The sequence below is a fragment of the Apus apus genome, chromosome 5, assembly GCF_020740795.1.
Source record: "Apus apus isolate bApuApu2 chromosome 5, bApuApu2.pri.cur, whole genome shotgun sequence".
Taxonomy (NCBI): Eukaryota; Metazoa; Chordata; class Aves; order Apodiformes; family Apodidae; genus Apus; species Apus apus.
Window position 1 is genome coordinate 64,943,078 of NC_067286.1, and position 22,835 is coordinate 64,965,912.

At 45.5% G+C, this 22,835-nt stretch overlaps 1 protein-coding gene across 3 annotated transcripts in view; it reads left to right on the top strand.

Moving 5' to 3' along the window:
- Positions 1–22,835, top strand: part of MDGA2 (MAM domain containing glycosylphosphatidylinositol anchor 2) — a 340,493-nt gene that overhangs the window by 250,425 nt on the left and 67,233 nt on the right. For 2 of the 3 annotated variants that reach the window (XM_051621624.1, XM_051621627.1), the window contains one exon: positions 14,982–15,251. The exons of the other annotated variant lie outside the window; for it this stretch is intronic. In XM_051621624.1, coding sequence (XP_051477584.1) covers positions 14,982–15,251 — 270 coding nt within the window. The remainder of the gene's footprint in view (positions 1–14,981; positions 15,252–22,835) is intronic. 3 annotated transcript variants of the gene reach the window in all.

Below are 22,835 nucleotides of genomic sequence, written 5' to 3' on the forward strand. Positions count from 1 at the left end.
GTAATGGTAGCTCCAGTGGGAGGACTTTATTTTCATAGGTTGTTAAGGCTGAAAAAAACTTCATCACCATCTGCATAAAAGTTCTCCTGGCAAATCTGTTTTTAAGACCAATTCCACTGTGCACCAGCAAATCATTCTGTGGCTAGTGAGTTGCACCAAAACTGAAAGGCTTTGGAAGTGTTCAAGGCCAGGTTGGATGGGGCTTGGAGACTCCTTCTCTAGTGGGAGGTGTCCCTGCTCATGGCAGGCAGGTTGGAACCTGATGATCTTTAAGGTCCCTTCCAACCTTCACCATTCCATGATTCTATAACACAGTGCTGTGCTGTCCCTTGTGTAACTTGGTGCCCATTCCTTGCATCCTTGTGCTGGATTGGCACCACAACCAACCCTGTTGCTGATCCAGCAGCTTCCCAAGTTGATTCCCCTCTGTTGGCATCCTGAGCAGCCTTGTGCTGTTGGGTAGAGCTTGACTTGGCTACTGCTTCTTGCTCTGAGCCATCCCCTTGATTTCAAGCCTTCAAGGGGTGCAGTCAACAAGATCACAAGTCCTTCAGCCAGCAGCAGGCTGGAGATGCCACAGAAAAATGGGACTGTGTGAGAATGAAATGTGGGGGCCCACGTTGGGCGTGCTGGCAGAGCAGGACACACCACCAGTCATTTGTGATACAGCAAGATCAGGGAGTTCTGCACACCAGCCAGTGATCCCGCTGTGAAATCCTGTGATATCACAGTCATGCTGTGGAAATGATCATCAAGTGTTTCCAAAGATCGTGGGATCTGATGGAAGAGGGTGGTTTTGTTGCGAGGACTAGAAGATCTTTATTCTTTCATGAAAGGCTTAATCATCATAGCACTTCATGATCTTAAAGGTCTTTTCCAACCAAAACGGTTCAAGGATCAGGAGATGGAAGATGCTGACTTCCTCCTTATTGCGTTGTAGCCTGAGATTTCTACTTAAGCATCTGGAACTGCAAAAACACAAACACAGAAGACCTTTAATAACTGAAATATGCTTGTGCTTTTCTGACTGCAGTCAAGGACATCATATGTATTGTCAGAGCTTCCTTTTATTGAAGAACCAGATGGTGAGCAGAAAAACAGTTTAGTTAAAAAATTATGTTAGATGTGAGTATTGGTGATGGTGGCTCCAAAGTCTGGCTTTGTTCTAGGTGGATTTGCACCTGTGCTGAGCTCAGGATGCAGACATGGGCCACAGGCAAAGGTTTGTTGGCCGTACAGCACCATGCTGGGCAAAATGTTGGACTCCCCGTTGGCAGGTTGCTTTGCACCATGTGCTTGAGATGTGTGACCTGCTGTGAGGGTGGTGAGAGCCTGGCCCAGGTTGCCCAGGGAAGCTGTGGCTGCCCCATCCCTGGCAGTGTTGAAGGGCAGGTTGGATGGGGCTTGGAGCAACCTGGGCTGGTGGGAGGTGTCCCAGCCCATGGCAGGGGGTTGGATCTAGATGATTTTGAAGGTCCCTTCCAAATCAGTCTGCGATTCTATGATTCCGTGGCTTCCCCCATTTGTGCTGGTTCTTAGCACTTGTGTTTCAGAGGGCTAGTTTGGGCAGGGTGTCCTCCTCTCTGCTTTGCACATGGTCAGTAGGACAGGGCCTGACCCTAGAAGTGATGAAGTGCCCATTGTAGGACCGAGTTACCTAGAAAATTGATTTTTGCTGCTAAACTTTTCAAGGGCACTGGTGTGAGTCCCGCAGGAAGAGCGAGGGTGGGGTGCACGTCTGGCTTGCTGAGGGGGGCCCTGAGCACCCTGGGTCACTGCACCAGGCACAGGAAAGCATTTCCCAACATTTACATTTAGGCTTTTAAGAAGGTTGCTTGATACAGCAGGTAGGACGTACAAAGTGAATATTAGATGTTATATGAGTATGTAAGTGCCAAAGTGTGAGAGTTTTCTCTAATCTTTCCTGTGGGAGTTTTCTTTGGCCACTGTGAAAATTCTTCCTCACAATTCACAGCTCAGGATTTTTGATTGAAGCAGCACAATACTTAACAGTGAAATATTGAAATCTTGTGGTTCTTTTCCAGATGGCTTTTAATGAGAGAAATAATACGTGTGAATTAGGGATCTCTGCACCCTCAAATTAACATTTTTACATAGAGGTCCTGAATGTTTAGAAAAGCATGTAGGAATTAATAGAAGTTAAACAAATTTTGGAGTTAGTATTATCTGCTATTTCTATTGGTTCTTTTATGTTTATGTGAGTTTGGTTTGTTTGTTTCTCAGTTTTTATCTTAACCTACATTAAAAAAAACAATCTGGAAGAGAGATGTTGCATTATCTTCAGAAGCAGTGCAGTAGGGGGTTTTTTAAAGAAGTCACACTTTTGCAAGACTTGGGAGGACTCTTCCTAAAAGGATTTCTGAAAATGTACTTCTGCGATATCATTAATTTACCTGAGAAGGAGAATCAGAGACCTTTCTGGTCTTTGCAAGGCAGCAGGCTTTGGGGTTTTCTGAGGTTTGAGGAGAGAGTTCCTCCTAGTAACTGGAAGGGCACATCTCGCGGAGCAGGGAAAATAAGCAAATAGAGCCCAAGAGATGGAGAGAGACAGCAAGTCTGGTACTGAAATAATCATAACAGCTCCCTTGTCTAACCAGGTAGTTATGGTGCCAAGTTCTTTAAAATCACATCTCGAGTTTCTCCCCAGCCAAGGAGGTTGTGTTCACTGATTAAATATCCAGGAGGCCTGTGAAGAGATTCCAGTAGAGGAAACAATATACTTTTAGCAGCAGGGAAGGGGATGATTTGATCAACAGCAGTTTGGGTGGTGCTGATCCAGAGGAGTGAGATGTGACGAGACCACACCAAGATGCAAGAGAAAGCTGGTTTTGGTAGGACTCCTTTTAGATGTTGATTTGAGTTGATCTCCAACCAGTTCAGCCCTTTGGTGTCTGTGGGAAGTCTACTCTGGGGAGAATGAGAGACAGATATGAAAATCTTTCCCATATATCTGAATTTTTAAAAAAGCTTCCTGGGGATTGATAGATCTTCTGTTGTGATTTTTTTCACAACTTGTTCATCCACCTCCAACACAAATGCTCTTGTTGATGCCCATCAGCTGCTGGCGGGGAGCAGCTCCCAGTGGAGGGAGCTCCCTTGGCTTGCAGCAACGCCCAGTGTGTTGGCTGCAGGTGTGCAGCTTCTGGTGTGCATCAGAATGTTGTCGTGGGATTGCAGTCCCTTTTCTGGGCCCATAAAACACACTGAGACCAAGTGCAGGGCCAGCAAAACCAAGCACAGCTCCGACCTACCTGCAGAGTGGGCAGATGGTGTTCCCGTGCAATTATCTCTGCAGGTGAAAATGGCTTTCAAATAAGTGCTGAGTTTTCCCCAGCACTTCTCCCAGGGCTGTCACTGGTGGGTCCCTGCTTCTCCAGAGACATTCGTTGGAACTGAGGTGGGGAGAGACAAATTGGGCCTGTGCCATGAGCCTGTGCAGAGGGAGGGACAGCTGGAAAGGGTTAAGATGCTGCTTCCTCGTAAGATAAAAAGTCTTGCCACGGTTTTGTTCAAGACTTATATTTTCAGGCATTACAGTTTTCTTATTAATGTAAGGAATAGCACCACAGATCATAAAAGATCATCAACAGAGCAGACACTATTGAAAGTCTGTGGATTTTACCCATTTTTGTGGCTTTTTCAAAAAGCTCATCATTATTCAACGATCACATCCTCGCTACAGCGACTCGCATAAAGCAAATAATGATCTGCAGATACGCAGGAAAATTAATGTTGCAGCTTTACTCGTAAGTCATTGCTTGTTTGTTTACTCATTTGAATCTTTTTGACTTGCAAAAGTTTCACGTTATAGCACAAATATTTAATCTTAGAAAACTCAGAGCTGCTGTGCGATGCTTGCGGCTGGCTCAGTGTTCTCAGAATCTCTGTTGTCCTCTCAAGAAGCCCAACCTGGACAGAGGGGTCAGCCAGGAAAATCCCAGCAGATGTCTGCAGCCAGAGGATGCAAACTGAACCACAACATCAAAGTTACCAAATTCTTGAGAGTGGTGACCAGGCTTCTGAGATTGTAAGTCCTGCAAAGAAAAGAAAAGAAAAGAAAAGAAAAGAAAAGAAAAGAAAAGAAAAGAAAAGAAAAGAAAAGAAAAGAAAAGAAAAGAAAAGAAAAGAAAAGAAAAGAAAAGAAAAGAAAAGAAAAGAAAAGAAAAGAAAAGAAAAGAAAAGAAGAAAAGAAAAGAAAAGAAAAGAAAAGAAAAGATGACACTGAAATCTACCCAACTCAGAACCCATCTAACCTAAAATCTAGCCCTTGTTAGGTCTGAAAAATGGAGTATCTGGAAAACTTTAGACTCCATCAGAAGCTCAGTCAAGCATGTGCTGTCTGGGTGAAGTGTGAGAGTCAGTCTCTGTCCTGTGGGTAAGGCAGCAGGCAAGGCTTGGTGTGCCAGGAGTACAACCCATGTGTGTCAGGTCTTCTGGCTGCTTCTTGCAGGTGGTGGTGGTGGTGTCCAGGAGGAGAGCTCACCTTCTCCCTGCACTGAATGGAGCTAACCAGCATTGCCCACTGGCGTGTCTCTGCAGCAATGACCCTGATTGGTATTAGGTGGTTTTGGCTCACAGCTCTGTTTGGAGCATTCCCTGGTGCTTGGAAGGGTCAGGGCTCACTCTTTGAAACCCAGCTCTGCCAGATGTCCCCTGTGAGATCCCTCCTCCAGAACACTGGCTGGAAGTCACGACGAGAATGACACATGGAAGAGGTGTCCTTTATTCCTGCTGATTTTTTTACCTTGTTACATGCTCTAGGGTGTCAGACAGGTTTGTGTGACACCGTGGCAGGGCAGCTTCCCTACCAGGCTGTTGTTATTTCAGTTTTCATCTATTAAAGGGAGGATGAAGAACACCTAGAAAGGCACCTGCTGGCCATTTGTGCCTCTTGTAACCTTTCCCTGCAGGGAGCTTGTGCCTCCTCTTTCACCTTTCCAGCTCTTGCTGAATGCCACCCCCATGTGCCTTGTCTCATTTATGCCCTTAAGAGTTCTGGAGCAGAAAATGACTTTTTTTTTAATTATTTTTTTTTCCTGAGAGAATCTGTTGTTAGATCCACTGCACAGAAGTGTTCAAGCATTCAGTAACAAAGAAATTCACTATTGGTTTTAAACAAAATCAGCTGAAAACTAATTAGAAACTGATGAGTTTCAACTGATCCTGGCTTTCTAAGAAGAAAATAGCAATTTGATGAAAAGGAAAATTATTTAGGGAAGTCAATTTTCCATTCAGATGTGTTGAATAAGTTCTTGTTGACCATGGCCAAGGAAGGAGGTAGATTCAGGAGCTTCCCTGTTTTCATATATTATTTCCCACACACAGTTGTCCATATCTCACCCCAAAGTATGAGAGCTCAAAGTATTAATTTATTTATCAATTAAAGCATCCTCTAGATGAAGAGTAAGTAAATTCTGCACAAGTTCAGCTTCATCCAGATAAAAAGCAATTATTTTTTTTCTGTTTTGTTCTCTTGTTTGTTTGGGGTTTTTTTTAGAAAAAGGCTAGAGAATGAAAGTATATTTCTGTCTCACCCTGTGTACATGGGTAACACTGATAAATTTACCAATGTAACCTGAAGTAAATAGACCTGAGTGGCTACAAGATAATGCTCAGCATCCTCCTCCTGGCTCACAGAGATCCGTGCATGCTAAGAAGGTCAATGGAATCCTGGAGTGCATAAAGAAGAGTGTGGCCAGTGGGTTGAGGGAGGTCATTCTCTCCCTCTACTCTGCCCTGGTGAGGCCACATCTGGAGAACTGGGTCCAGTTCTGGGTTCCCCAGTTCAAGAGAGTCAGGGAACTGCTGGAGAGAGTCCAGAGGAGGGTGACAAAGATGACTGGGGGTTGGAACATCTCCCTGATGAGGAAAGGCTGAAGGAGCTGAGACTGTTCAGCCTGGAGAAGAGAAGGCTGAGGAGAGACCTTATTAATGCCTGGAAGTGTCTCAGGGTGGGTGCAGGAGGATCGAGCCAGACCCTGCTCAGTAGTTCCCTGTCACAGGACAAGGGGCAATGGGCACAGGCTGGAACATGGGAAGTGCCACTGAAATATGAGGAGAAGCTTCTTTAGTGTGAGGGTGACAGAGCCTTGGGACAGGCTGCCCAGGGAGGCTGTGGAGTCCCCTTCTCTGGAGATGTTCAAGACCTAGATGGATGCAGCCCCAGGGAATGTGCTCCAGGGGATCCTGCTTCAGCTGGGGGTCCGACTGGGTGATCTCTAGAGGTTCCTTCCAACCCTGACAGATGCATGGTTCCATGCTGAAGCAGTGCACCTCTCTTGTTATCCTTTTTCCAGAGTAATCACCACTTAGAAGCTGAATTTGGCAACACCGAGAATTACTAGGCTGGGAGGGAAATATTTTTCTACTTGTTAGTGCTGTCACATTTCATCTCTTAGCATGTTATCAAATAGTTGTGCTCCCTGTCATGGTGGTGTCAGGCTGCTTTACTCTGGCAAGCAGATCCTGCCCCAAAGAGTTTGTGATGAGAATGAAACCAAGGGAGAAAAATGCCTCTAGAGATGAACCCAGCAGCAAAGCAGAAGTGCTGGCACAGCCCATGCAGGGCTCAGCATACTCACTGCCAAGTTTACAGGATTTCAGTTATCTATTTAATTATCTAAGCAGTTATCTATTTAGTTTTCTAGCTTTGTTTGCATTTTTTAAGGTTGAAGTACTGCTCATTTATTTATTTTAAAATATACCTCTTTTTTGCTGTTAGTCAGATTTTACTGTGATGAAAATACATGTGAAATAGTTCTACCACAGCCAGCCATCTTCCCTTTTCTTTTTTGTTTCCAAACACATATTTTAATAACATATATATTTATATATATTTATATATATATATAAATATATATATATATTTAACATATATATTTTAAAAAATATATGTTAGTATTCTCACAACAAGAAAAGGATTTCTGAAAACTACTTCATGAGGATTTCTGGGAAGGAAAACAGAAACTGAAGGAGAGCTTGGGGCTCATGACATCTGTAGTTGTATCTCTAATGAAACCCACAGCTGGGCACCTCCCCTGGGTGGATGTGTCCTGTGTAGGAAATGGTTTTTGGTGACTGATGGGAATGCAGCAATTTGTGGTAGGTGTGGATTTTAGAAAGTTGCTTATTAGGGTATTTCTCAAGTGCATGGTAAAAGTAGTGGCTGATAAACTCTGTCAATGTGGTGGATGTTCCCTCCTCCAGTTGTCGGGCTAAGGTGCACTAATTACCTGGCATGACAGTGGTGGTGTGGCAGAAGCCAGGAGCAGCAGAGGTCCCCAGTAGGATGTCCCCTCCCTTCCCCAGCACTGCCTGGCCATGAGAAAGGGTCAAGGCCTTCAGAAAACTTTGGGGATGTCACATCTGGAAAGCAAATTTCCATGCAAAGAGGGATTCCCCTCAGCAGGCCATGGGTCTCTTCTGTGCACAGGGCTGGCTGGGGAATGCCCAGTTCCAGGGTGGCTTTGCATTTCAGTTTCAATTTACCAGTAGATGTGCAAAGATTTTTTTTTCTATTTCCGGACATAAGGTTTTCATTTCACTGAAATAAATCCATTATTCAAGGTTGTAATACCTGTATCTGAGCTTTGGCTGGAAAATTACTGTTGTAATTTCCATGGGGATCGCAAGCCTGATGTACTCAAGGTTCCTAAAATGCACTTTAAGAAGTTTCCCATTGCTTCAAAAGAGTATTTTTTTCCCTCTGACTCTTTAGAATGATTAGGATCTCTCAACTTTTTCACAAAATAGAGCCTGTACTTTTTTTTTTTCTTCATTTATTTCATTATCCATGCACTTGTCTTCCACAGGACTCTGTGGGAATCAAGGAAATATTATGTCCCATAATCTCAATTCTGCCACCAAACCCCACCCTTCTTTGCTTCAAACCATAATGCTTTTTATAGTCTGTGGGGCTTATTATTGTCTTTTCAAATGTGTGAATGTTTGATTTATGTGCCTGCTCCTGGAATTTGTTAGAGGTATTTCCATGGAGATCATACCCTGCCTATATAAAGGGATAACAGGAGCTATAGATCACTTAAGAGTTGTAAAGACTAAATAATTTACCTGCCTAGGCTTGGCAGTGCTTCCACCATTCTTGTACCTGAGAGCATTTTGATAAGGCACTGAGAGAGGACTTTGCAGTGTGGGAAGCCAGGGCAGCTCTCCAGCAGTTCCCATGGAGAAGATGGGCAGGAAAAGGTGCTGCTCCTTCCCCTGCCTGACTGGGAAAGGGTCCCGGGCTCTGGGGGGATTGGTGGACCCATCATCCCTGAAGTGGAGGAGGGCTGGCAGGGCAGATGCTGCCACCTGCTCTGAGCCACACTGCTTGGCAGATGGTTGCCATCAGAGGGTTTGAGTGGGTAGTTGGTTATAGCAGAGCTGGGGTGAGAGCAGTTTAATGATCCCACTTGAGTATTTACCCACATCCCTTGGAAGGGAGCACTGTTGGAGCAGGTATGCTCTCCAGCCCTTGCTGGCAGCCTGGCTGCTTCTCGACCAGTTGACAACTGGTTGAACACGAGCCAGCAGTGTGCCCAGGTGGCCCGGAAGGCTGATGGCATCCTGGCTTGTGTCAGGAATAGTGTGGCCAGTAGGAGCAGGGATGTGATTCTCCCCCTGTGCTCAGCACTGTGGGGGCCTCACCTCAGTCCCTGGAGGTGTTCAAGGAAAGGCTGGATGTGGCACTTAGTGCCATGGTCTGGAGATGTGGTGGTGTTGGTCATGGGCTGGACTTGATGGTCTGAAAGGTCTTTTCCAGCCTTGGTGATCCTGTGATTCTGTGATTCCACCGTAGCCAGGAAGCTGATTTGAATTCTTTTTTTTAATGTTGTTTTGTTTTCTCCTGCGTTAAATACAACCAAGTCAGGACCTGGAAAGCTTAAAGCACCTTTTCATTTTCGTTTTCAATTGCATGTGAAGATAATCCTCAGAACAGGCAGAGGCACCCAGAAGGAGCGGCTGGAGGATGGAGAGATGTGGGAATAATGACTGTGGAGGGAGGAAATCGTGTAAGGCTTTGCCAGCATCATAATGAGTCCTGCAGTGCAGATGAATAGAGTGATCTTTCCCCAGCATGTTCCAGCATCCCTGACCTGCTGGAGGCTGCATTCCCAGCACCGCTTGTCGCAGCCACTCGTGGGCGTGTCGTGCCTGGCCGGGCCTGACTCTGCTCTGACTTAAACCTCCAGAGCAAACAGTGGCAACGAGTTGGCCAAAAGGGCTGCAGGACTCTGCTCATGACAGTCTCCTTGGCCCCTGCATGGCAGCTTCCCTGGATCTCTTCCTTCCTGTCAGCTCTTTGTGCCACCAGTGAAGTCCGAGCTGGTTGCAGAGAAGCTTCCTGAAGGGCACCACTTGATTAGGCTCCCTGAGGTTTGGCTTGGTTAGGCGCTGGGTTTTCCTTTGCAGCTGATCCATCAGTCACCTGTGTGGGGTTCCTCACGGGTCTGCTCAGCATTGTAGTGCCCCTCTGCAGCTGCTCTGAGCCAGGGTCAGGTGTCAGGCCCCAGCAATGTCACCAGCATCGAGTCCTGCCCGGGAAGGTGAGCAGCAGCTGGCTTGGGGTGGCTTTGGGAGCCCACAGCAACGCCCAGAGACATCCCAGGTACTGTGAACTCAGCAGCTCTTCTTTCCCTGCATCTCTTTGTCTTCAAATCTATCACTGATAACACAAGAAGCCCCTCCTGCCCACAGCAGTGCACCCTAACCCATGGCAGCTTTTTTGAAGAGCTTTTGCTGTGGTACAGTGTTACAATTAAAAGGAAAAAAAAAAAAGAGGCAAGATAGAGCTTTATTGTCAATTCTGCTGACTGTCTGCCTCTCTCAGCTGTTTGTCAGGGAAGTCTGCAGAGCTGTGTAGCAAATGATACTTTATTTTTAGGTTCAGAACAAATGGTATTGGAGGAGGGTAAAACCTATTGAAGTATTTGAATAGACATTGTGTAAGTTGTACTGACTGTTGATCTCCACAAGCACGTACCAGACACCAGACTTCCATGCATCTAACTCTGGTGTATTTACACATATATTAATGATTCATTTTTAATTATAAAAGCAGAGCAGCTCCATTGCCAACTGTGTAATATTTAATACCTACTTTGTAAGCTATAAAATGCTCACTGATGTAGCCTGGCGGGTGAAGTGTTGCCTCTGCTGGAAGGTAAAGAAGTTCCACATGGTGTTCCTGAGAGCAACCTCCAGAGCCTGAGCATGATCTAGCAGAGGCACAGGGGTAAACACAAAAGAAAAAAAATAAAATAAAATGGACTGCCTAGCCCAAGCCTTCATTACCAGGCAGGATACAAATCCTAGCAAGTAACTTCCCCTCACAGGCAAAAGAAAAAAAAGAAAAAAAAAAAAAAAAAAGAGGAAGGAAAAGGGAAGAAGAAAGACTGCCTTGTTAAGCTAGAGTGACTCTGACTTTCCACTGCACATCCCTCAGGGAGTAAAATCATTTACAGTATGTTTCAATCAGAGATTGGAAACAGCACTTGCTGAAATGGTCTCAGCTCTGCTGGCATTTTAAAAACCTGTTGGTTTAGCACCCTTGGCCAGCAGGGAGGGTGGAGGTCCCACCTGCCCCATCACCTGGGCCAGCATGGGCTGGTCTGCAAGGCAGAGGTGTGCTCCCCTGCACACATCAGGCCTCCGAGGATTTGGGGTCTCATTTATCATGTACTGGTTTCTCATTTACTGGTCTTCTTTTCTGTGGTGCAAATCCTACCCCAGGAGTATTTAGAGGTTACTCCTTCTCTGAGGCTGACAGAGATTCACATTCCTGTTGTGTGAATCAAATAGAAAATACAAATACAATAGAAACAGAAGCAGAGGGATCAGTGCTTGTTTATTCCTGTTGCTGGAGCTAGGAGAGAGAAACTAATTAATTTGCTTAGGCTAGAATACAAATTGGAGAAACCAAATCAGCAGGTAAATTCTCTGCTCAGGGCCACCCAGTCAAAATAAATTGCCCGAATGGTGTGTTTTCTCCTTTATAAATCTTACAATAAAGACCGTGACATGAGCTGCACCATGAAGAGCAGCTGCCTGGTTCAAAACAAGCAAGCGTCCTTGCTGTCATTTCTCTTGATAGCTGGAGAGGCTTCACATTCCATTTTATAATCCTTAAGACATGAATGTACTGAGGCTAAAAAAATCATTAAACATTAATATAAAGCCTGTTTTAACTCCAGACTGTTTGCTTCCCAAAGATAATTGTTTAGGAGAGGGAGCTGTACTCCCTCTGTGGCTTTTCTTATATTTTTCAAAAACTAGTACTCGAATTATGAAAGATAGGAATAAGTTGAGCAAAGTAAATTGAATCAAATTGCTGAAGCCTTGGGGAAGAGCTAATGCAAATTAATTAAACACATGAAAGTTCCAAACAGCTGCAGAGTAAGTTTCAGTCTGAGCATCTCAGAAGATGCATGAGACAGTATCACCTTCAGTAGCTGTGAAGTCACTGCCTTGTAGAAACAAACAAACAAACAAACAAAAACCAACAGAAAAATAAACTCTGGCTACTATCATACATTGTAGTTTTTATCATCCCTTTCCTTTTGCATTAAAGTTATTACCTACAAAAGTGTAACTCTGAAATAAGCAACCAAAGTTAATTTTCTTTTTCTGTCACTGGGTATCGTCTGTTCATGGAGAGATGGAAATTCTGTATTTTAAAGACTACTTTGACCTTAAAGGTGCAGGAAACTCTCATTTTAAAGCTATTTATAAGGCTGAAGTATCTTATAAGTAAATAAACCAGGGAAAGAATAAAGAGAAGACTGAATACCAATATATGCTAAGAGTCCTTAAAGCAGAGCTGCCGTGGAGAGGGGAACAGAGAATTATTGTGCCCCATATTCCGTGCATCAAATGGAAACAGCAAACAAAGAAAGAAGGGGACATTATACAAAATGTAGACAAGTTTTGGATGTTCAAACATTAAATAAGCTTAAAAGTAATGGGAGGAAATGGTAGCAAACTCCTCCAGTAAAGGCCATTTGACACATCCTACATGCAGAAGGCAGAAAGTTCCTGTCCCAAAGCTCCCCAGTGTCCTCTGTGCTCTCCAGGACCAGTGGAGGATGCTGGGCCAGGAGGGTCTTCAGGCAGCTGCTCTTTGACCTTCCTTATGCTGTTTTCTTGTATAGGCTGATCTGTGTTCAGCCTAAACTTGGTGAAAATTTTGTCTGGATTTAAAAGTGCTGGCTGTGAGGGTAAAGGCAGGAGGGCTGATGAGATTATGGATATGGAATTATCATGGCTGAAGTGCAAGGAAAACCTGGAGAGCTTACTTCTTAGGGTGGAGAAATGACTGGATATTGGTAAATATTAGTTAATTTGGTTAGTAATTTCTTTGATGTCTGTTGTATATCATGAGTTAGAAAGTACTTGGGAAGTACAAACAGTTGTAAGACAGGGTGGTGAGAGGAAAACACAATGATCTACGGAAAGCAGACCAAGCTTGCTGAGCTAAACAGCTCTCCCTTAGAGAAAAGCTGCGATCTGACATGTTTTCTTTCCTAATAATAATTCTTTATCTTTAACCCAACAATTCCCTGCACAGCCACTGCTTTGGGAAACTATTAGTGAAGCAGAATAAGGAGGGCAAATTGTACAGTGAGGGCAGAGGAAGACACTGTTGGGTTGTATTCGAAGGGCAAAGATCAGGCTGGAGAGAGGGACTAGCGGAATTTCTTATGAGTTTATCTTCTTTGCTATTTTTTATTCTGTAGCTGGGCACAAAGAATAGTCATGCTGGGATGGAATGCTCTGATGACACAAAATTGGGGGATATTATCAATGGGAAGAAGGCTTACAGGACTGAGGATTTCTGGTCCTTTATTGGCATTTATCTGTGGCTGTGCTGCAGTCCATGTACAAGCTAAGAATCTGGCGTCAAAATCATACAAATCCATATGATATTTGGTCTATGAAGAGGAAGGATCAGGCTGGGATCGATGCGGTTTTGGATTGGGAGCTTCTACATCATCACATTTGTCAGTCATTTTGTAGGGAATCTCAGTCAAGGGGAATTGTCCTCAGAGTTCAGATCTGCTGTTTCATCATCCTGTACCACTGAGCCTGTATCCCACCTCTGATGCTCTTCACCTCTCCTGCCTCACCTTGCTGCCACATCGTGGTGGTCCTCTCCCAGTAATTCCAAACTTGGATCAATATAAATTGTGATTATTACAGTGAGCTACAAATATGATAGCTGGACATCAGGGGCTCTAAGCAATGTTGTTTTAATATGACATATTCAAAAACTTATCTTAATTTCAAGTATTCTGTGTTTAGCTGAATTCCTGTCTAAGCAAGAGATGATGAGCAGCAGTACTTGTGCAATTATGGTCCCCAATTTACAGGAGCTGATCATAGAATCATAGAATCATTAAGGTTGGAAGGGACCTTAAAGATGACCAAGCTCCACCCCCCTGCTATGAGCAGGGAACCACTAGACCAAGTTGCACAAAACCTCATCCAACCTGGCCTTAAAAACCTCCAGGGATGGGGCATCAACAACCTCCCTGGGCAACCCATTCCAGTTCCTCACCACCCTTAGAGTGAAGAATTTCTTCCTAATATCTCACCTAAATCTCCCCGCTCTGTTTAAAACCATCACCCCTTGTCCTATCACTGTCTTCTCTGATGAAGATGGAACGAGAGAATCTGTTTACAGCTTCCATTATGTGGAGAATGAAATATCAACAGTCTGAAGGTTGTTGGTATCTGTGGTATCTGTGGTATCAACCAACCTGAGGACAAGATGCTCTTGGAGAGATCACAGAATCTAACCTGGCCTTGAACACTTTCAGGGAAGAAAGCTCTTTCTGAAAGGAGCACAGTGTGCACTCCATGAAGATCATTCTCTTGCAGAGCTCATCAGGGATTTTAAATTTTTATGGCTTGTTTTGGTAAGACATCTCTTTTAACAGGGCTGCAAAGACTCCATGTATCTTACTGGCACAGGAGGCTTTCAGGGTTTCTTCTTTCTCGTGGGCTAAAAAAACATGTGCTACGTTTTTTAAAGAGCCAGAATGCCTTGTCACTCATGGGTTTGCATTAACTTGCAAACACATGCAGATTTTTCATAGGCTTCACCTCATCTAAGTAGCTGTGCTGACAAGAGCTGAGTGCCAGCATTGTTCTGTCCAGCTTGCTCTTGTTCTTCTGCAGTGATTGTTACCAAAAGGCACGTGGGAGGGTGAGGTGAGGTTTTGGCACTCACAGTGTGTTAGCTATATTTTATTTAGTTTGTATTTTGCTGGACTCAAAAGTCTGTCAGAGGTTGTAGCTGCAAATCTAAATAATTTAACACGCAGTTTAATTCGAGTTACGGGGAAATGGCCCGTTCTGTGCTTACTGGGGTATCAAAACTACCACCTGAGTGGAAAGACTAACATATGATTATGTATTTGTTGAAGCCTGAAGGCAGCTGCTGGGATGGAGAGTGGAGGGATGTCTGTGCTGCTTCATCTCCTGTCACTGCAAACTTAGGTTCTCCAGTGAACATGGAATCACTGCCTCAGCTCTGTGCCGGTGACGTGGTTGCCCTGTGCGCTTCACCGAAACTGAGCCAAGGCTTTCAGCTTTCTGTTTCTCAGACTTCATCCAGAAAGTCGTGTGCTTTGGAGGCTGTGCTTGCTCTGAGAGGTCTGGGAGGGCTGAGCCTCCCGGGCTGCAGGGGCCCGGGGCTGCATCTCGAGGGGTAAGGATGGTGAAGCAGCACGGAGCCTTGGAGTACTCAGCAGCTGAGGTCAGGGAGCAGGAGGTGATGCTTTGGCTGTGCTCATTCCTTTTTCCAACTGACTGAGATCTAGCAAGGCTGGGTACCGACCATTCCTGAACCCCCCTTTCACAGGTGCTGGGCGGTGCTCTGGAGCCCTGGCCTTCCAGCGGTGGCTGGCTGACTGTCCCTCACCCTTAGTTCACTGGCTTAATTCTGTCTCCTACAGACCCCCCTGCCGTGGAACCCACCTTCCTGGAGATCCGCCAAGGCCAGGGCCGGAGCATCACCATGAGCTGCCGGGTCCTGAGGGCCTATCCCACCCGCGTCCTGACCTACGAGTGGCGGCTGGGCAGCAAGCTGCTGCGCACCGGCCAGTTCGACCTGCAGGACTCCACCGAGTACACCCTGGGCAGCCTCTCCCGCGACAGCTACGGCCTCTACAACTGCAACATCATCAACGAGGCGGGCGCGGGCCGCTGCAGCTTCCTCGTGACAGGTGGGCTCGGAGGTGGGCTGGGGGCAACAAGGCGGAGGGCTGGGGGCGGCCGCGGGGGAGGTAGTTGCTGCTCCCGCCAACACCTCCCCCAAGAGAGGTGTCCCTCCAAGTGCCTCCGGCTGGGATTCTGGGGAGGTTAGGGACAAAACAAGAGGCTCCCGGTGTTCCAGTGGTTTGCTGATGGAGTTCTGCGCCTGCAAAACGTAAACCTGCCTTCCCTGCAGGCACCTGTCGATGCGCTTCTGAGTGAGGTCCGAGGGAGTCGTCAGGCAGAAAGTATTTTCCATGGGAAGTTTGCAATAAGGCTTGAATTTCCTCTTTTCTTTCTGAACGCCCAATGAGCTGGGAGACCGGGGCAGGCAGAGCACAGTCTGCAGCATCTTCAGGCTACCTGAGTACAGAGAGGAGTTGAAATTTGTTCCTTTTCCCAAAAAGTGTTTCGTGATGTTATCATACAAGATCACAGACTCAGGGAGGATGATCTACCTGTGTTGTGTAATTAAGGTGCAGGACTGATACAAACTCTGTATGTCTTTTACCTCTACTATCTGGAACCTGAATCTTGGAATGGGTTTTTAGGATGCAGGTCTTGTTACTTCTTCCGTTGGAAGCTAGTTGCCATGGCTTGAAGACTCATCTCCCTGATCCTACCATCACCCTGTGCCTGCAGCAGATGTGCTCAAGCTGAGGTTGCTGGAGTCACATCAGCTCTGTGTTCCCCATCTCTCTAGGCTGGTTGTCCAGGCATTTTTCAGAATAACTGGAGGGAAAAAGGCATCTCTGTTATATGAAGCATCTCCTCCCAAGGTCAGGAACCCCTTGTTCCTCTGCAGAAGCCAAAAGGGGTGTCCAGCCACCCACCCTGTGTGGGCTCTCTCCAGAGCTCAGCATGAGCAGCCCCAGCCTCCCTAAGGATGTTGGAGCAGTAGCCCCATTTCAGCTCAAAATCCCTCCCATCAGCTGTTTGAAAAGGGGTAGTGGGAAAAGAAACCGACCAAAAAAAGAAATTCAGAATATGTAAAGGAGAGCTAGCTAAAAAGGATCCGATCTTAATAGGCATTATATCCTGTTTTAACCAACTTGACTCCAGCTACAATTGAGATGTTGCTCTTGGGGTTCTTGGCAGCCCTGAACCCTGCTGGTTTTCAGGGAAATGGGAATTATTATCAGCTTCAGTGCTATGAACAGGGAGGGCTTGGATTTAATGGAGGAGCTGCAGGGCACCTCTCAGGACCCTGCTCTGCACAGGTCCTGGATATCAGGGTAGAGACCCTCTCTACAAATCTGTCCTGGGAACAGAGGAAACAATTCAATTCAGCTCCCTGGTGTTTTTCAGTAAGATTTGATTTCATAGGGAAAAAAATGTGGGCCTGCCTTCATGTGGTTACTTCTTTTTATATATAACTTAGTTGAGTGGCATCTCGAGGGCAGGGATTTCATCGGGGCAGAGAGGTGGTGGGAACACAGCAACATCCCCATGACTGATGGCTCTGCTCCTTTCAAACTGTAATCAAGCCTCTGGCTGACTTATCATCCAGAGCACGCATGGAGGGAGGTATTTTCACAGCCTCCAACTTCTCCAGATCTTTGGAGTTTAATCCAAAAGGTGGCACTAAAGGAAACCAGAGGAACAGGCTTTTTCCTCAGATGAGTAAATGCAGTTCAATTTCGTGCTCATCACGCTTTGGACCCCAGACTGGGGAAACCTATTCTAAGGCAATTATTTTCCCAAGACTGGGGTGACCTGAGTGGCTCTCTGTGATTTATGACCAAGCCAAAGCAAAGCACACAACTGAAAATTAGTCCTGAAGTGCTTTTACGATGGACTCTGCCTCACGTCCCTCCTGGTGCTTTGCTTATTTTTAGTTTGTGCCATGATGCGAATTTATACTGTGTGGTTGTGTTATGGATTCAGAAAGTAACACCTCGGGTTATGACTTCTGTGCTTTCCTTAGTCTTTTAAGGCGAAAATCAACATATTTAGTCAATATATTCTTTGACACATGGCGTTGAAACTGCTCTCAGCTGTGTTCTGGTCCCAAGTCTCATCAGGACAGAGGATGCTGAAGCGCGGGGGAACTGAGAACGTGTAGAGGAAAAATGAGGAAGCGGTTAAAAAGGAGCCTTACGTTGCACCAGGGATGTGCACACAGAGAAGGAATGGGTCACTTAGACACACGCATGGAGAAAAAAAGCCAAATAAATAACCCAGTGGCACGAATCTAATGATAGTGGAACAATGGGAGTTGTTACAGCCCATTTTTAGTGGGTTTTATTTCCAGGTTTTCCTGGAGCAGCAACGTGCTGCAATGCTCACGTTGCAGGGGCTGCAGAGCAGCACTGGCATGCTAAGAGAAAGGTTTCAGTACAGTATTAAAAGATGTAAAGATTTACACTTACCCTGGCGTTTGCAAAACCTGTTTTCACCACATTTGTATTTTGAGCCAGATTTGAGAAGATGCAAGCAAAATAAACCACATGTGGGAAAGGGGGTTCATTTATATCAGGTGGGCTGATCTGAGGCAGATTTAACTTGCCAACGTCTGAAACATAAATAAGAACATACAAGGAAAATTGTATTTGTGGAAAAGCCAAGTTGGGTTTGTACTACTCACAGCTTCCCTGTCTCTATATTTTATTCAGTGGCTGCTGGTGTACATCATACCCACAGAGCAGCAAAAAGTACATCTCGGGCACTGTGTCATTCAAACCCTGCCAAGGCTGGAAGAAAATGGAAAAAAAAGAAAAAGAGATTAACAAAATGTCATGAATGGTCCAGGAGCCTCCATGCAGCAGGAAGGGGGGATTTGAGAGCTGGAGGAAGAGGAGGGTCCCCTCCCCAGAGAGGCTGTTGCTGATGGTGGAGGCTCCTCGAGAGGTGGACCTGGAGCCCTCCCAGGGCTGCATCCTGGCTCCTGCCAGCCCAGGTCACCCTGTAGACACCTTTTGCAAAGCAATTTGGGTCTCTTCAAGGCAAGGCAGGTTGAACTTTTGTGTTTTCTAGGTTTCTGAGAGGAATGATCTGAGGGCTGGAGCAGCTCTGCTCTGAAGACAGGCTGGGAGAGTTGGGGTGTTCAGCCTGGAGAAGAGAAGGCTCCAGGGAGACCTTAAAGCACCTTCCAGTGCCTGAAGGGGCTCCAGGAAAGCTGGGGAGGGGCTTGGGACAAGGGCAGGGAGGGATGGGATGAGGAGGAACAGTTTCAGGCTGAAAGAGGAGAGACTGAGATGAGATCTGAGGAAGAAATACTTTGCTGTGAGGGTGGTGAGACCCTGGCCCAGGTTGCCCAGGGAAGCTGTGGCTGCCCCATCCCTGGCAGTGTTGAAGGGCAGGTTGGATGGGGCTTGGAGCAGCCTGGGCTGGTGGGAGGTGTCCCTGCCCATGCAGGGGGGTTGGACCTAGATGATCTTTAAGGTCCCTTGTAACCCAAAGCAGTCTGTGCTTCTATGACTCTAAGAGATTGGCCAAGCAAGCCCTTGCCTTGCTGCCAAAAGGGCTGGTGCTACAGTGGGGGCTGTTTAACAATAGTCTGCTCATCTGGGGAGCAATTTAGGATTAAGATTACCCATAACTGAGGTTACCTGGTAAGTCTGCACACAACATTTTATCTTCAGCAGCTTAAAACTCTAGCAATTTGAACCACTTGCACTGAAATCTGCTGTGCTGGTGGCTGCCTCAGGCTGAATTGCTCATAGAAATTGTTGTCCAAAGAGGTTTTTTTAAAGTGAGGAAAACGACATTTAGTTTCATCCACATTAAATTCTTGTAGCTGTTCAATCAGTGCATTTTTCAAAGGGCCAGACACACATCCTTGCATGATTCCTCACTTCAGTTCAATCTGTCTATCATTTATGGGGCTGGCTTGACAGTGCTATAAATAATTCGAGAGTTACTCTTTTAAAGAGTAATCCTAACACTAGCTAGTACTAAACAAAGCTACTATTGGCATCATGTTGCCATAGTTATTTTTACCAACTAACCTCTGATCCCACCATTTAACAATGTCAGGTTTGAATATTGATTTTGTGTTGTTTTGTTTTGTGGATTTTTTTTCAACATAAAATTTTGCATTAATTAAGGAGCCAATCTTTAGTTATTTACTTACCCAGTCATGTGTCACACTTTCAGTGCTTCTGGCCAAGAGCAACATCAAGCCAATCAGCTCGTAATTATCTAGGCTGTAATTGTTAGCTGCCAGCATGACTGAATTACTGAACTGAAGACACAGCAGAGCAAACCTGGGAGCAGGCACGTACCCATGTCCCCAGTCTAGCTGGAGGTGTCTGCTCAGTCTGCCTGATGATCTCCCATCTCCTGCCTTCCTTTCCCCCACACCTTAAGGAAGTTGAATCTGAAGAACTGGACACTGAATCAACCCTTCTGTATGATCCCAGCATCCAACCCCAGTAGCAGCTGTTTGGTTCCTCTCTGGAAACCTCTTCAGCAGTTTCTGCCTCGGTGTTTCTTCCTTGTCCTTGGCACCATACACAGTATCACTGTGGTCTCTGCACCATCCCCCTGAAATCCTGTTGGAATTATCATCCAGCCTTTGGTGGAAGTGGGGATGCTTTTGCCATAGGGGCATCAACTTGGAATGAATTGCAGACATTTGACATTGCAGGGTATTGGAGTCTTCTCCCTGGCCCTGTTAGCTGAATTAAAGTGTGTTCTGCTGTTTAAAGATGTAAAGTTTTCTTAATCTTTTTTTATTAGGGAAGCCCTTTTGCACTGACCTAAGGGACAGAAGTCTGTATTGTTTGAAGCTTCCTATTTAAATTTGGGGGTTTTTTTCCTTAGAAGCTCTATGGAATTTGTGTAAAGCAGCAAGCAAACAATCCTATTTTAGAAAGCCTGTTTGGAAGCAGATTTCATTGTACCTGCACGGCCCCAAAATGTCAGGATTTTGCCAGTGAGCTGTTTGCACTCTGCAGTGGTTTTTTGTTAGTGTGAAGGCAACTTCCCAAGCAAGGAAATCAGCTCAGTTTCCACTGGCTGAACTGGATGCTGGCTGGAAGACACAGCGCTGCCTCGAATGTCAGTTTGGTTCCTCACTGCATGGTTGCCCATTGTGGAATGACTGACCAGTGTCCAAACTGTCAGTTTGGAGTGGTGTGTTGTATTTCCCTTTACAAACATGGTGAATTCAGCAGTTTTCCTCCCCATTTTCCAGGAATCTGTAGCTGTTGTGCCAGCCACCAGATCCGTTGTGGCTGGGTAGTCCCCAGCAGTGGCCAAGGGATGCTGGGCATTACCGAACCCTTGCCCACAATTCTTGCTGGGGGTTTCTTCCAAAACCATTTGTTCCTCCTCGTAGTTCCAGCCAGTAATTGCCAGCAGTTGTTTTGGGCTTTGGGTTATTTGTGTGAGTTTTGATTGAGCACTTTGGTTTTTTTTGGTAATAGCTTTTGGAGGAGTACAAGGACATGGACACATCAGGAGTGCTCATTGGTCGGTGTGGAAATAGAAACACAGGGATAAAATATTTCAGAAGAGCAGTCTTCCTAAACTACTGAAAAATTGATGAGTTGAAAGCAATTATTCACTATTTTTTTTCCTCAATGAGATGTATGCCAGCACAGGTTAAATGAATATTTCCATTACTTTGGGCTCTTGACACATTCAGAGTTTTAGGGGTCTGTAAAGGGAGCACAGTTTTCATAACTTAGGAGCAAAGCCAGGTCCCTGGCAGAAATACCAAAAAGTCAGATTTTGACCCATTTGAGATGTTTGCCAGTTCATTTTATGCTCATTCCTAAACAAAACTCTAACCCAGAGCTGAAGCAGACACCCAGGCCCTGATATTCCTCCTGCCATCCCAGCACTCATCAGCCAGGGCTCTATCCCTGCAGTCCCCCCCAACAATAGGGCAGCTTCTGCCAAACCAGCCTCTGCGCCTCAAACATATGCAAGTGGGGAGTAATAATATGATTTTATGCTCTAATTCTCTGTCTGGAGAGCCTTACAGTAATCATGCTGTTATTTTAGCCAGGGTGTGAGCCTTGCTAGCCAGTAGCCTCCAGACGATGGTCAAAGCCCTGCCTACCCCTGTTCCAGGAGAGTGGCTGTACTCCTGTAGTCCAGACTCTGCTGGCAGCTGCTGCAGGCAACCTCCTTGGCTCTTTCCTTGGAGATTTTGGAGGAAATTATGTCAACTTGACAATATAAAAAGGTTCAGTGTTGCCAAACAGGCTTTGTCACTTCCCGAGCTGGAAGGTAGCAGGATTCTTGCTCCATTCCCTGCAACCTACAAGTTGGATGCACCTGCCCGTGCTAGAAACACCCAACCCCTCCAGTCATCAGCTGTGGCCTGGTTGTGACTTCAAGGCAGGCATCTACTCAAGATCTAATCAGGCTCAAGAATCAGATGACAATAATTCCATATACTGAGGGTGTCACTCACCCTCCCTCATTAATAGGAACATTTCCAGTGATACTTTTCAAGCTTAACACTAGTTTTCTCTCTCTTGCTGATGTCCTCAATAAATACACAGGGACACTGACTGCAGTCAATTAACACAAGGTGTGGATGAAAAATGAAATGTGTAAAAACATTTTACATCTTTTCTCTTTCCATTCTACACTGTGAAATTTTTACCTACCAGCATTAGTAAAGCCCATTTGGTTGGGACAAAAATGAGTGCAGTTAAATTGGTGGTGTCCTTCTAATTTTAAAAATGGTAAATGATGGTCACAGGTGTGTCACTGGGGCAGGCTGGGGACAGCTGGTGGTATTTGAGGAAGCTTCTATGGGAAAGGCAAGTGCTGTGCTGGAAATACAGTCATTTGCTTAGAATAAATGAAATCATTCTCCTTGGTAGACACACTTCTGTTTCTCTCATTCTCATTTCCCTCAGTGGGAATTAAGGAATTATATTTGCTTTGTTCTCTTAAATATTCATCTTTTTCTTTTAATATGTGACTTTTTTTTTCCCCTCCAAACCTTTTGCTGTCAATATTTTTTGGCAGGGTAAAACCCTGCTTTGACTGAAGCCAGAGGAAAATGGATCCACTTTGGTGAAATCAAAATTTGTTGTGTAGAGTCAGCACCAGAGGCCTTGAGGCTCGGTAGATATTTTTCTGCATAAAAAACTTCCCTGTTTCTGCTCTCTGCTTCTCTGATACTGTGCTGTCTCCCCATTCCACTTGTGCATCCATCTTCTGTGTCCTCTGTCTTGGAGCAAGTCCCCACACGGGTGTGCAAGAGCCCTGCAGCAATGACCTAGTGCCCGTTAGCTGCTGCCATTTATTCTTCATCCAAAGATCCTCTCTCCAGTCTTTTTATTCCCATTTGTTTATTTCAGGTTTGTGGGTCGTGTGTTTGTAGGGTGGTGTTGTGTTTTTTTTTTATCACTGACTTTAGGTTTTGTCATTTTATCATCCAAGTGCAGAGCAGGGCTTGTCTTGGCAGCTGGTGCCCAGGGGCTGCTGGAGGGCTGCATGGGTTCTGCCACCTGGTGAGGAAATTCAGTTTAGCCATTTTCTCCCTTGGAGTATTTGTTAGACACTTGATGTCCTTTCCCTCCAGGTTCAGCCCAATTTAGTACTCGTACAATGGGAGAGACAGAAGGATGAAGAGGGGAGGGTCT